Source organism: Seriola aureovittata, chromosome 21 (assembly GCF_021018895.1).
Source record: "Seriola aureovittata isolate HTS-2021-v1 ecotype China chromosome 21, ASM2101889v1, whole genome shotgun sequence".
Lineage (NCBI taxonomy): Eukaryota > Metazoa > Chordata > Actinopteri > Carangiformes > Carangidae > Seriola > Seriola aureovittata.
The window spans coordinates 2,930,236-2,944,579 of NC_079384.1; the positions used below are offsets into that span (position 1 = coordinate 2,930,236).

General features: G+C 40.2%; 1 protein-coding gene across 3 annotated transcripts in view; it reads left to right on the forward strand.

Moving 5' to 3' along the window:
• The first annotated feature begins 4,095 nt into the window (after positions 1-4,095).
• LOC130162446 (zinc transporter ZIP11-like) overlaps positions 4,096-14,344 on the forward strand; it is an 80,689-nt gene continuing 70,440 nt past the window's right edge. For 2 of the 3 annotated variants that reach the window (XM_056366184.1, XM_056366186.1), the window contains exons 1-3: positions 4,155-4,323; positions 5,651-5,768; positions 6,552-6,590. In XM_056366184.1, coding sequence (XP_056222159.1) covers positions 5,661-5,768; positions 6,552-6,590 — 147 coding nt within the window. In that variant the 5' untranslated portion in view covers positions 4,155-4,323; positions 5,651-5,660. The other variant, XM_056366185.1, reaches the window with a different exon arrangement.

Below are 14,344 nucleotides of genomic sequence, written 5' to 3' on the forward strand. Positions count from 1 at the left end.
GGCTTGAGGTGGAATAAAAGGGAAAAAAAACGCTAAAACTTAGTAATGCTGAACAAAATGCTAGATGCGCTGTGCTGCCGTTGGTTCATTTTTCTTTGGTGTTATTATCATGCAAAACTGCCTGAGAATATTCAGCATAATATCTCTTTGGGATATTTCCAACGCAGGTGTTTTTGAAGTTGTATTAGCATAAAACGGCAGTGATCCGTCACATCAGAGGCAAAACATCAGTATTTGATGTCAGTTCCTCAGAATCAAAGAGTGAGGGCTTCTTTCTTGAGCCTCCGTTCAATAATCCTGCAAAAGATAGAAATCCTTTGGAAAAGACGCAGATTGACCCGTTTAGACCTGATAGATCTGAGAGACGTTGCATTTTGTGTCACAAACATGATTTTACAAATGTCAAGAGCTCTAACTCTTTATCTTGGAAATGGAAATGTGCGGACGTTTGCTCATCACTGACATACAGCTTGACCGAAAAACAACGACAAATACCTCTCACGTCTTGTTTGTTGTTCCTTTTTAGTATTAATGCGAAATTTGAGTCATATGCAAACGATAGCTGTTTGTTTATTTAGATCCCCCATTAGCTTTTGCATTGCGGCAGCTATTCTTCCCGGGACAATACAACTATAGTTATTCACGGTACTCATCACGACACGATGACACACATCATAATAACAAGTGACTCAACAAACACAGAATAAACAATAAACAAGCTCCAACGGACTCCATCATTATGGAACAGATAGTTATCATCCTACAAAATTGCATGCCCATGAATCAATACACAAAATTATACTGATTAATTTTGAAAATATCTTCTAAGGTAATGCTCTTTTAGTGTTTTTTGTTGTACAATATGATTTGGGAGTGAATTCTATTCCTTCATTGAGTAAAACAACCTCTTGTATCATGCCTTGTTGAATAATTGTGTAAACTTTTACCATCAATAATTACAGCAATCTATTTTTTAAAAATAAAGACAGACATTCATGCATTTTGCTAACATTTGTTCTCAGCCCAAAAGAGAGAGCTTCATGCATCGCTTTATTCTGGACCATGTTGTAAATTCCTTGTGTTACCTAATGAAGTATTTAACCGAACAGCTGAGCATTAATCTAAGTGAGACAAAACCAAAGCTTGAATTACTTTGCACATCTCTCATTTCCCATTTTAGTTTCCGCTCTCTGTTGGTGTTTGTCCAACGATAATCTATTATCAATAATGACTCCCAAAGTTCTGCTTCCTCCACCTGTTTCATTAACGTGTTGTTTATACTGAGATCAAACTTTTGGTTTTTGAACATGAAGAAGAATTTGTTCGTTTTACAACACAACAACAACAAGTTTATTACTGTTGATCCAGTCTGCAACCAACTTCAACTCCTGCTCAAGGTTTGTATTTAAACTACCAATGGTTGCCTCTGCTAAATATATTGTAGAGTCGTCTGCATACATTGAGATACGAGCTTTTATTAAGCTGATGTTGATATTTTGTTTGGTTTTAAGTTTTGTTAACAAAACCAAATCCAACGCCTTCCCAATGTCTCATGCCAACGCCATGTTGACTTATAAAATACTGACACTTTGGTCATGACCAAAAACACACTGTCTGACGTCACAATGTCGATGAGCCAATGTTGGATTCGGACGTTAGTTTCCAAGCAAAATTTAACATCTGTCTGATCTGCTGGGAAGATCAGTAGCTGTGGATTTATGGACAAAAAGTTCATTATACCTGCCATGCTTTACGAGAAACTGCAGATATTGGACTGAGATTTTTCTCCTAATCAACAGCTGCATTTGTTTCCACAGTGTGAATATATGACAGTGGCAGAAATACTCTTTTATGGTCTGAACATCACCAGCTGATTATATCCAACTCCTGAGTTTTGTCTCTCAGACCCCAGCAGCTCCAGTGGAGCAGCTCGGCGACCAGCGTTTGAAGACTGTGGTTTTACAGAGAAGCCATCTGGTGTGATTTGGTGGAAAAACACAATCAGTCAACTTTCTGTGGAAACAAATACTTGAACTCCCAGAGTGATTGTTATTTTGGCTCAAAGTGTAAATGTAAACCAAACAACTCTAGAGGGGCCAGTGTGCTTGCCTCCACCCGACACTTTTCCAGCTTCCTCCATCTCTTTTTCATCTTTACACAACTATTTTTTATCTCTGTGTTTGTGTATGAAACGAGTGCAACACTATGAATGTGAGACTGTTTGTCAACGTAAAACTGTTATCCCCGCATTTAAGCGATTTTCATGTCTTGCCCTTGTCGTCTTCATTCAAAGCCCAAAGTGTGATCCCTCATCTTCAGATTTCACAGATGGAAAGTCAGAGCATCACCTCAAGACAAGATGCATCATCTGGGAACCATGAATGTCTAAACAAAGTTTGGTAAAAGAAAGAAAAACACTGTGGGAACTTTGGCTGATGTTTCAAGAGCACAGCTTGAAACGTCAGGCAAAGTTCAAAGTTCATAGAGACACACATAGAAAACACTTCAGCGAAAGGCAAGACAAATATAATTCATAAGTATAAAACAGAAAGATTGAGAACTATATAGAAAAATACATATAAAAATAGTAATATTATACATGCTCAAGACTTTCTGGATTGTTTCAGATGCTTTGTGATGGTGATTGATGCCTGACGAAGATCCTTGCAGATCAGAATTAAAATTTCCGGGAGCTATTAGCACAGTGTTTTTGATTTTAGTTTAATCTTTGTGATCCAGCACCCGTGAAAGTGCTTTTGGATGCGTGTGCTTTACACCCGATTTATACAAAGTTTGGTGCATCTCTTCAAACAATTTCACTGAATAAATGAAAAAACTTTGATCTGCTTTTTTGGGGCAAGAACAAAACGTCCCATAGGATTCATCCTCTGGGGATCATGAATGTCCGTGCAACATTTCATGGCAATTTGTCCAATAGTTTTTGAGATATTTCAGTTTGAACCGAAGTATTGGACCATCAGATCCACATGGAGCCGTGCTGCTCCAGATGAAATGCAGAGACCATCTGCAGCTTGTATGCAATAATATAACTATTCCAGTCAAAGTGAATCACACAGTTATCGTAGTAGATTGTTTCATTAGAGCGCCCTTTCAGTAAAACATGCTGCATATTAAATGGCATGCTGCAACAAATACTTTCAGCACACTTGGAAGTGATGAGATTCCCAGTGTCCTCATATTTGTCTGTGTGTGACTGATGTGGAATGATACACTAAAATAACTACAAAAATGTTTGTTGTGTCATAGTTTAGTGGTGACTGAGCCATTCCTAATTTAAATCACCATCAGATGTGTAAGTGAAGTCAGTTCAGTGCTGCTTTCGCAATATTCCAAGGTTTAGGGAAACAGGAAAACATTGCCTACAGGTCAAAGGTCAACATGCCAAGGAATTACTGCAGAGAGGTGACTGAGAGCAGCAATCCTGAAAACTTCCACTGGGAAGAGAAAACTTCTGCACATGAGCACCCGAACACAGTATTCAGATCCTTTACTTATATCAAAGCAGTAATAATACTCAAAAAATACTCCATTACTCCATAATACTCCATTACAAGCAAAGGTCCAACATTGAAACTCTCACTTAGTTTGTAAAATGATAAATTTATACACTAAGTCGTAAAAGTAAAAGTACAATATGCATAAGAAATGGTTGCTGTGTTACATAACTATATTATATTAAGGAATTAATAATACTGATATATTCATATGTAAGTACCACTTTACTGTTTACTGCTGTATGTTTTGTTTTGAATGTAAAACCTCAATCTGTGAAGTAATGTAACTACAGTTAAATAGATAAATAAATAAATGTAGTGTCAGGATAATGTAGTGTAGTGGAGTCGAAGCAAGACGTGGCATCAAACACTCAGTCAGAGGAACTAAGAACCCAAAGCCCAGCATGAAATTACAAATTATATTTATATATTATTTATTTATATATATTGTTGTATATATGTTTCATATTAAACTTGTTTTTATGAATGAATGTACCCCCCTTACTACTGCTGCTGTCAAAGAGATTGACCAATAGGCTTCGAGGGGAGGCGGGGCTTATTCTGTCATAGACACGTGTACCGGGAAGTAGGAAGTAAATACAAAGGAGTCGAAGCACTAGTGGAAACAAGTGAGTAAACCTGAAACGAAAGAGCGTTAACGTGAGTTTAGGGTGAAATGAAACAGCAGAGTCGGTGCGTGTTGTCTGCTAATGTCACAAACAGCGTGTGAGTGATTTTTACAGCAGCGATATTTCACAACACGAGCGAGCAGGCATTTTAAGTTTCGCCGGTTGTCTCTCATTTACAGGTTAGTCACGTCATTTACCTGTATGTCAGATATGCTGCGTGTGTCCGTGTTTGTACCTGAGTTACACGAAGACCGGTTTTACTGCTCATGGAGCCGGATGAAAGCGGGTTTTTGTGTCACACACATTTTGCAACTCTGAAGCTTTTTTTTTTAGTACAAATGTCAAGTTGTCAATTAAAGCTTTAGCAATGCTAAATCTATACTCTCATAACACGTGAACGCATAAACATGCATTCAACTTTCATGAGATGGATATCAGTACTACTAAGTTATAATTATCATAAGGAGTTGTCAGTGCATCATTAAGACTTTACCTGCTGCTGCATGATAAATATTCCCATTGCATGTTTTTAAAAATTTTTATTCATGTGCTCATGAAAATGTAATTTGATGGTTACATGAAAGCTGTTCCTACATCCACTAGTTATAGTACATACTCATTCGTCACATAGGAATGTGAAGGATTGTCAGTTAAAGCAACTTTAAAGTGAAACAAAGAAACTTTCGACAGATGATAAAACACTTTTTCTTCTTTCTAGAAATGAAAAGTTAAATTCATAAGCAATAAAATGGACCCTTGTTTATTTAACTACTTAAGTAAAGTATTTGAGTTTTGTAGCTTTCAAGAAAACTCACCTGTAACGATCATTTGTATAACTTATAAGAGACAATCCTAGTATTCACAGCACATACTCTACATTTCTTTTCCTTCACTCTTTACATAAGAGACATGATGAAAGACACACCAACAGGTTTGTGTACACACATGCAATTAGAAAAGTTCAGGATGTTAAATTCCTGAGCAAACAGGATTTGATGCTTGTTTGCTTTGTGTCGTGTGTTGGAACAAACATTAGTGGGTGTGTGTCAGATTTGAGGTTTTAAAGACACATGTTGATTTTAAGATGAATCATGGAAAGAACATTCACTCCTGTTTTCTCATCTGTTGCGGGTTCACTTGGGATTCTTGTCTATACTTGGGCATCAAAGACAAAGTCCCCAAAAGTGTTGTGGACATATTGCTTTCACATGCCAAATTTATTATGAACATCGACTTCAAGATGGGGACAATATTTACTTTAGGCTCTCAGGAGTAATTAAATGCAGAGTAGTTAATGGAACATTTGAATCCAGCCATTCTGTTTTCCTCTAGTTCTCAAAGTCTCTCCGGGAAAGATAAGAACAAGCTGTCATGATGCAACTTCTTCCAATACGATGTGAATGCAGTGAGATAACTTTGTGTGTGTGTGTGTGTGTGTGTGTGTGTGTGTGTGTGTGTGTGTGTGTGTGTGTGTGTGTGTGTGTGTGTGTGTGTGTGTGTGTCCAGCTCTGGGGCCATGCTTGAAGGCTACAGCCCTGTCACCCAGGCCCTGCTGGGGACTCTGTTCACGTGGGGTCTGACCGCCGCCGGAGCCGCCCTGGTGTTTGTCTTCTCCAGCCGACAGGTAGCGACTGTCAGTCTGAGCTCGAGGGAACGCTTCACACGCCGAGAGAGAGAGAAAGTTGGATGAGAAAATCGATACCACCAAAATATGTCGTTGTTGTCGTGGCAAATATGTCACTGGAGCCAACAGCTGTTTAGCTTAGCTTAGCTTAACATAAAGACTGGAAACAAGGAGAGACAGCTAGCTTGGATCTATCCGAAATATGAGGCAGCATCACGTTGGCTTGGCTAGCCGCCTCCCCCTGATTCCAGTCTTTGTGCTATGCTAAGCTAATTGTCTTCCTGCTGTAGCTTCATATTTTACGGACAAACATAAGCATGGTATTCATCTTCTCATTTAACAATTTTTTTTTTTTTTTAAATACGCCTATTTCCTGTTCCTTTAAATGTGGTTGTTCTTCATGTTACCATACAGCTTCGTTTAATGTATCTAATAGAGAATAATTCATATATCAGCAATAAAAGAATCATTTCCCAGATGAGAACAGCACATAGAGAAAGCCTGTGTTATTTATGTTAGCATAGCTTATGCTCTAAGCCATTCAGCTATAGTGTTGCTAGGAGCTGGGGTCTTCCAATATGACTAACAGAGAGTGTGTTACAGTACAATACATCCCATGATCCCAAAGATTATCTTTGAACCTCTGTCTCTCAGGACATGTTGTATTTTTGCCAGTCAGTAGTAAGTGGTTCACTGAAAGGTTAGATGTTACACTTTCAGGGTTTGAGGATATTGATCTGACTGAATTGCACTCAACCTTTTCTTCGTGTCTGCCTTTTTCAGAAGCGCATCTTGGATGGAAGTTTAGGCTTTGCAGCTGGGGTGAGTTTCCATTTATTTATTTATTTTCTTTTAACTGAAACACACACACACATGCATATATACACACACACACACACACACACACGTACAGTAGGTACAGTAGGAGGATCCCACCATGTGATGAGTTTATGGACATTTGACTGTGGGAGGCGGAGTTTCTTCCACAGACAGACAAAGCCTGACACGTCCAGATGCCACATTTATTCCTATAAGTCTGAGATAACTCTTCCCCTTGAAGGAGAACTCGTCTTATCATGTCTAACGAGGTATTACGCTTCTTACAATTACATATTTTATATATATACAGACAATATTCAAGTGCTCATTTGGGTTTTAAATAATGAACTGCTAGACTCTTGCATCCCAACAAGCTGTAAACACAACATGCTACATACATGTGACATACATGTTACATCACCATATTAGGTTGCATAGGAAAATATCTGGCACGTTAGCCTATAAACGCTCCACTATATTTACTAGCTAGTTGCTAACTAAATTCGCTAACTAAATTAAACTCCTCTGCTTTTTTAAAAAAGCAATGCATCAGTATTGTTTTATTATTTTCGACAAATGTACAGTTGAGCATTTAAGAAAACTATAAATTCGATTTTACAGTTCTTATCGCTGGTAAATAGTGACATCATTTATTTTCAGAGGAGAACTTCTACATTTTATACGTAGGAAGCTTCATAAATAACCGTCTTGTGCTTGTGTGGAATGGACATCGTTTTTATTCCCGGTGAAAAATTAATTCCCAGCGCTGATTCTCAGGCTTTTGATAAGTGAGTTGCAGATAAGTGAGTTGATAAGACTGATACCGAATGATGAGAAATTCTCCACACTTCCTTGAAAATGAGAATGGTAGGAAAGAAAAAAGAAAAATCTTATCTCCATCTGTTTTTATCTCAATTTACTCTGCTTTGGTCTTAACAGCTTTTTTTAATTACTTCCTGAAATAAGATGTAAACAGAGAACAGCTGAGCGCCGTTTCTGTCAAACATCTGCTTAACCTCTTTCCGATTTAAATATCTGAAATATATTTTCAATCAGCTCGTCCGCCCGGCGTGAATTATTGATACTAACTGGCAGTTTCCAATTTTACAGCCTGTTGTTGGTAAGATATGCTTTTAGCGTATTTTATTTTAATAAGAAACTAAATTCAGACTGTTCATAGCATATTACATCTAAGTTTTCACACCTGATAATTCTGTTTATTAGTAGCTGGGGGCTCAGCAGAATGTATGAATGTGAGAGCAGAAGTGCTTTTTCTTATTTCTCTCTTCTTTTTTATTGCTCTACTTTGGCTCCAGTTTGAGTTTTATCACTTAGAGTGTAAAATGTTAAATCAGATTTTATGAGCTAATCTTGAATGCTAACCCAGTTCTGTTGCTGTGACCGGTGCCGGGCTAGTTCTACATTTTGTTCACTATGTTCATCTGTTAGAAAAGATTCTCTTACTTTTTCTTCCCACGTGTATTTGCACACTTTGTTTCGCACATTAATGCGTTCACACGGCGACACGGCGACACGGCGTGCACTCGAGTTGAACCTTTAGTCACAGAATACGTTTCCCTGCAGCACAGCCACGCTCAGGTCCAGCACAACACTCCTAAGTGTAACATAAAAAAAAATCAATTGTGTGTGTGTGTGTGTGTGTGTGTGTGTGTGTGTGTGTGTGTGTGTGTGTGTCAGGCTTGGTGGGTTTATCATGACCTGCATGTGTCGGGCTTTTTGCTTCTCATGTGATTCAGATGCCGTCCTGTCCCCATGCTTTTGCATCTGCTCTCCCCCTAACTCACACACTCTGATCCCACACATGCAAACACACACACACACACACACACACACACACAGATTCAGATACAGATGGACACACACAGCAGTTACTGCGAATGACGTTAATGGGCGACATTTAAGCCCAATCATGTGTTTCTTTAAGTTATTATCCGGAACATTTTAAACAAATTTCTTTTTTCTCCCCTGTTCAAGGCTGACTTCATGTAACGCAACAGTAATTCCTCCACAGACAGTTTATGAAGGCGTCTCCAGCTGTCTTCTGCGAATTTACACCCATGCACAAACAAATTTTCATTGACTAATGAGTTTTCACTGCTGTGTCAGGACGTCACGCTGCCTGCTGCATTGGAACGAACCGCTTCCAGTGAACGTAATCCGGGCGGTATTACACTTCCTTCAGAAAGCATCAGCCAATGTAAACTGCTTATATACAGTATGAACAGAATTTTGTAGGAGACGTGGTGTGGTGGGTGTTTCTTTGCACTGTGTTTTTGCGTAGTTAGAAAGCAAAGATCATTTTTTAATTTGTCTGGAAACAAACCTGCAGAAGTTTATATCATCAAAAAAACATTATTTTTCTTCTCCCTAACTGATCTAAAAGTTTTCAATAAAAACACATATTTCCTCCATTTAGACACAAACCTGCACTGGGATCAGAATTCACTCTCCTGCAGGATTTAGCAGAGCATCACTCTGCACACGAAGCCTCTGTTGAATTTACATCAAGACGAAAAAATAGCTGAAACAGCGGGATGTCAAAACTGTGTGTTTATTAGTATTCTAACACCACACATATTCAATAATTTCCCTCCCACGATGTTTGTAGCTGTTTGGCCTGAATGCACATGATGCACAAATGTACTAATATATACAAATAAACATCCTGGATAAACAGCGAACTACGCCGCACTGGGCTTTTGTGGCGAACTTTACCGGTGTGTGAGTTGAGATCAGTGAAATGATGCTTGAAGACGATAGTGGTCAAACCAATGAGCACAGAGAACCAATAATGGAGTAATGACCACTGAGTACTCACGGGTCGCAACGTCGTCATGCCGACGGCGTGAACCCGTCGCGAGATGATCTCTGTTCTAGTTTCTCTATCGGTTTTTACTGGAACAGGTCGCTGATTCATTTTCAGTTCAGTCTGACAGCTTCAGGAAACCGTGCTCTCAGGAAGGACACGTCTTCTATCTTTAGTTGGATGTTCATCCTGTCCTCGTCTGAGACCTGACTATCTTACATACGTTAGGTTACACCCGAGGCGCTGCAATCCTCTCCACGCGTTTTATACGTTTGTTTCCCTCAGTGCGGAAAAAACATATCAATGTTAAATCTTTAAAAATAAAAGCCAGAAACAAAGAAATTACTTTCACCTTCCAGACTGAAGGAACGTTGGAGATTGACTGAGTTTCCTGTGGCTGCCAGTAAAAACACAGTTAACTGTAATAATAGCAATAAGCAGCATTTTATATAATTATACCATGTGGGATTCTTTTTTTTTTAGGGTGTTTGGGTGTTATCTTTCACAGAATTCAACCCACGGCACGTCCAACAGTGATTTTTGATCACACAGGTTGAAAAGGAGCTGTAGCGGAGGTCTAGGCATTTGTCCATATGGGCTTTGCTTCTGTTGCCGCGCTGCTGCCAGATACATGTTGTGTGTGAGGTGAATGAGCCTTGGCATCCGGGGGGGGGGGGGGTTTGACAGGACCTATCAGGAATACTTAATAAGAGTGGCATGTGGTGGTTTTTGCATGCAGTCTGTCACTGTACGAACAAACGGATGCAAGCAGAATATAAATGTTTGGGTTTTAAATGCATCACGTGTAGTTTTTTCAGTTTACAGTGTTTCACCTTGATTCCTTGCACATCACAACAGATACTTCATTTATATTCTGTTGCATGCAGAATATTTACAGTTTGCAGGTGAAGCGGAACAGTAAAGTCTGTTCATATTCCTCAGGAAGAATTGGATCGAAGACCTGCAGCGTCTTACTTAATTATCAGCCCTCTGCTCGCCCTCTCTCTCTTGACGCATATATAGAATTTCAAATGAGCATGTTTTTTCTTTTTTCCCGAGCCGCCCTTCCACCTCTCCATCACAAGAGTCTCTCTCGCTGCATCAGAATGATTGGATTCACCAGCCGGTGTCAGATCGCAGCGCTGAGTGGCTGTGAGGACATGCAGGAGGGAGAAACTGCCTTTGGATATGAGGTGTTGTGAGTGAAGAGGGAACGCAGGAAGCAGAAATGAGGAACTGTTTTTAATGGTGCAAAGTGTGAGATCAGGTGCACGAGGTTATCACGGGCCAAATCTGTTGTTTTCAGAAGATATGCTTTGCATGAAGGGTTGAATGCTAATTAATTTCACTGCTTCCTCTTTGCTTTTTTTTTAAAATTATGTTTCTTGAGTAAAGGATGAACATTTTTTACATTCAAGCCCTTTTCTAAGCGAGTTCACACAATGCTGACTGCAGCCTGCGTGAAGAAGCAGTGTGTCTGTGTTTGTTTACATGGCTGAGAGAAAATCAAACTAATTGAATCGTGGCGTTGAGAAAAAGAGAACCAACACAAGTGACAGGAGGAATGTAAACGCCGTCTCATAATCACATGTGGCTTTCCTCACGGCTTTAAGTCAATGTTGAGACGTTGTTTTATCCGGGAGGATGGAGAGCTGCGGGTCGTATCCAACATTCTGCGACTGGCTGAATGTCAGCGATCAAATCAGTATTCAGAGCGCGAGACTTCGCTTTAATTTAAAGCCCCGCAGTCAAAAAGCTCAGGGCTATAAGAACGACAGCGTAGCTTTTAGAGACTCCTCTCTGGGCCGCTGCATTACCTGCTCTCCCCATGAATAACTACATCCTCCCAACGTTAGTGCTGTTACACCCAAGTGTTAAACACGAGCTGGTAGCAGACAATCCACAGGTGCGCTTGTGCTTCCATTCTAAATGGGTGAGAAAATAGTGGGCGGCGCTTTGAACATACAGGAAATGCTCCTTCTGCAGGGCAACAAACTTATTTCATACAAACGTTCAGTTTAAATATCTTCAGATAGAAATTAAAGCTTTAAATGAAACTTTGAGCTCGACAGGAAACGGTTCACCACCTGACTCACACTCCTCGCTCTCTGTTTCCTTCCATTGTGTTTAGTGAGCTGCACACATTTAGCACTTTTAAGTTACTTTTGCTTCAAGGATTTCGGGAATTCTTCGTCACATCTATTGTTGTCACATTGGGACATTGTGTCTCAGTTCAATTAAACACTTTCTGCTGTCCACACGTAGCGTTCAGCTGAGCTGTGTGAAGGTTGCCAGCTGAGTTCTTCTGCAAAGGTATTCGATCCAACAAGTACTTTTATGTGACCTTTTCAGGGAGAGACTGTGTGTGTGTGTGTGTGTGTGTGTGTGTGTGTGTGTGTGTGTGTGTGTGTGTGTGTGTGTGTGTGTCAGTCTAACAACAGAAACACAAAACACGCACCGGCATGTTTTCCGCCTGGTGTCAAGTAATAAGAAAAATTTACCTTGATGCTGTTAAAACCTTCTTTTTTTCACCTGGTCCTGGATTTTTTGACGACGCCGTTAATTAAACGAATGAAGCGCAATAAATGTTACTTTTACTCAACCTCTTTTGTAAAGCACAACTTTGACTTTAACTCGGAGACGTGTGGGATTCGCGGGGTTTTAATGAAGTTGCTTTCTTGTCGCTGTAGAATTAGTGGAAAGGTTTATTCTTTTTCAAAATGGCAGATGAATCGCTCGTTTTCCCTCGACGTTCAATAGGAAGCATGTTTTATTTGATCCGTTCCTCAGAAGCCACACGGGTAATTGCTTCCTGCGCGGGGCTGCAGCAGCGGAGAACAATTGGTTAATGTTTCTCAGCTTGTCAGTGTGAAGCAGGAGAAGCTTTGATGCGTGTGCGATGTGATCGGTTTTGACGAGAATTTGATTTGTAAATATTGCAACTCTCCCAGGGCTGACGTTTGACACTGACTGCAATATTCACGACCGACATGCTGCTCTGCTTGTGAGAAGCCACGGTGTGTTTTATCATTGAATGTCTTATTGGCTTTTCATGGCTAAGTACTTTATCCTTCTGCTTGTCTGATTCTATAAAGTGACTGACACGTAACCGGTCTTTTATAGAAACGCTTTAAATATAGTGACAACTGATTGTTGCTGAGCGTGCAGGACAGTTTACACTGCTGCAGCTCAAGAAAGGGAATTTTTCTAATCGTTAAAAGTAGTATTATATTAAAGTATTAAAGATGTTTGCTCAGCGTTTCTCTGATAACTAATGATCCAGATGTTCAGGAGGTTTTACCACTAGCTGATTCAGTCTCTTCCTTTCCAAAACAAATGGACCCGGTGATAAAATCTGGTACAAAACTGTAAATAAAGTAACGTCACATTAAATGAATCAGCTTTACATATATTTAAATAAAGCTTTACAGATGCTCTGTCTCGTCTCGTCTGTCTAATACCTTTAATTTGCCATTGAACGATTTGATCGCCATGTGGTGACGTGTCAGTGTAGCTCACTTTCAGCATGATGTATTTGTTTGAAAACAGATTAACCTTTTGAACTGATCAATACAGCCCTGATTGCCGGTGGAAAGCGCTCAACATCGACTGATTCTAATGTGAAACTGGGATTGACTTCTGCGAGAGCGTGCATGGAGTTTCAGCCGTGGGGGCAGCGTCAGTCTGGCTGCTGAGTCAGTTCGCCACGATGGTCCTCGCTCAAACGGATGGATTTCCATTCATGGTCCTCAGAGGATGATTCTGACTGACTTGATGGTGATCTCCTGGCTTTTTCCAATCTCCACCACGAGGTTGACGTTTTTGGTTCGCCGTCACGAATCCAGCAAAACTACCGACTCATGAAGGAGCCGTATTGTTTTGACATGTAAATACACGAAAAAATAAAAATGGATTGATGTGTAATTGAAGGCCGTGTGGCAAACAAAGCGTCTGAGCATTTAGCAGGTCACAGTAACTTCAGTTTTAGTTTTGCTTCACACACTGGCGTCCTGCCAGAGTTTGTTCCTCTGGGGGGAAAAAATCGGGTCAAAATCGTCACTCATCTTCAAAACATTGTCCCCAAACACTATGAAAAGCGAACAACATTTAAACCGGCCTCAGCCTCGCTTTGTTTTTAACACTAACGGGCAGATTTTTAGCTGAGACGGCGAACATGGCAAACGTTAAACCTGCTGTTAACATTGTCGTTCCGAGCGTGTTAGCATGCTGATGTTAGCATTTAGCTCGAACTGCAGGAGCATGGCTGTAGACTCTCCGCTATCTGCTCCGTCATCTTTGAGGTTTCATGCTCAGAATTCTTCATGAGATATTTTTACTACGGCTGCATGAAAAGCAGATGTGAGGGAATCACTGAGCGCACGTGGTTTATACTGAGTCATTATCTGGAATGAAATCGATTCATGGCTGTTGATAACAACTTATCTGCTCACTGCAGACTTTGATTCCCTTTCGAAAACCTCCGGCCGAGGTATGAAATTATCCGGCACTGTGGAATTCACCCGTGATAACTGAGAGGTAGACCTGCAGATAAAATGAGAAACTGAGGACTGATGAGGACAATGCTTATATTAAATGGTGGTGGAAGTGAAAGGGAGAGAAAAGATTAGGTGAGATTTGGGGAGAGATGGAGAGATGGAGAGATGGACTCAGGAATCAGCGAATTAGATCGATTTTAAGGTTGAGAGAGCGAGATGAAGTGGGAGCAAGTGGATGGCTTCGAACGTTATTAGCTACTAGATAGACTGAGGCATGGATGGATGGAATAGAGGAGACGTCCGGAGGGAAGATGAATTGATGGGGGAGGAAAAAGGCATCGAGGCATCGTCTCCTTCGTGGGAGATTTTACACTGACGAGGGAATACAGACCATTAGAAAAGCAGCACAGAGTGGGAACACACACATGATGAGA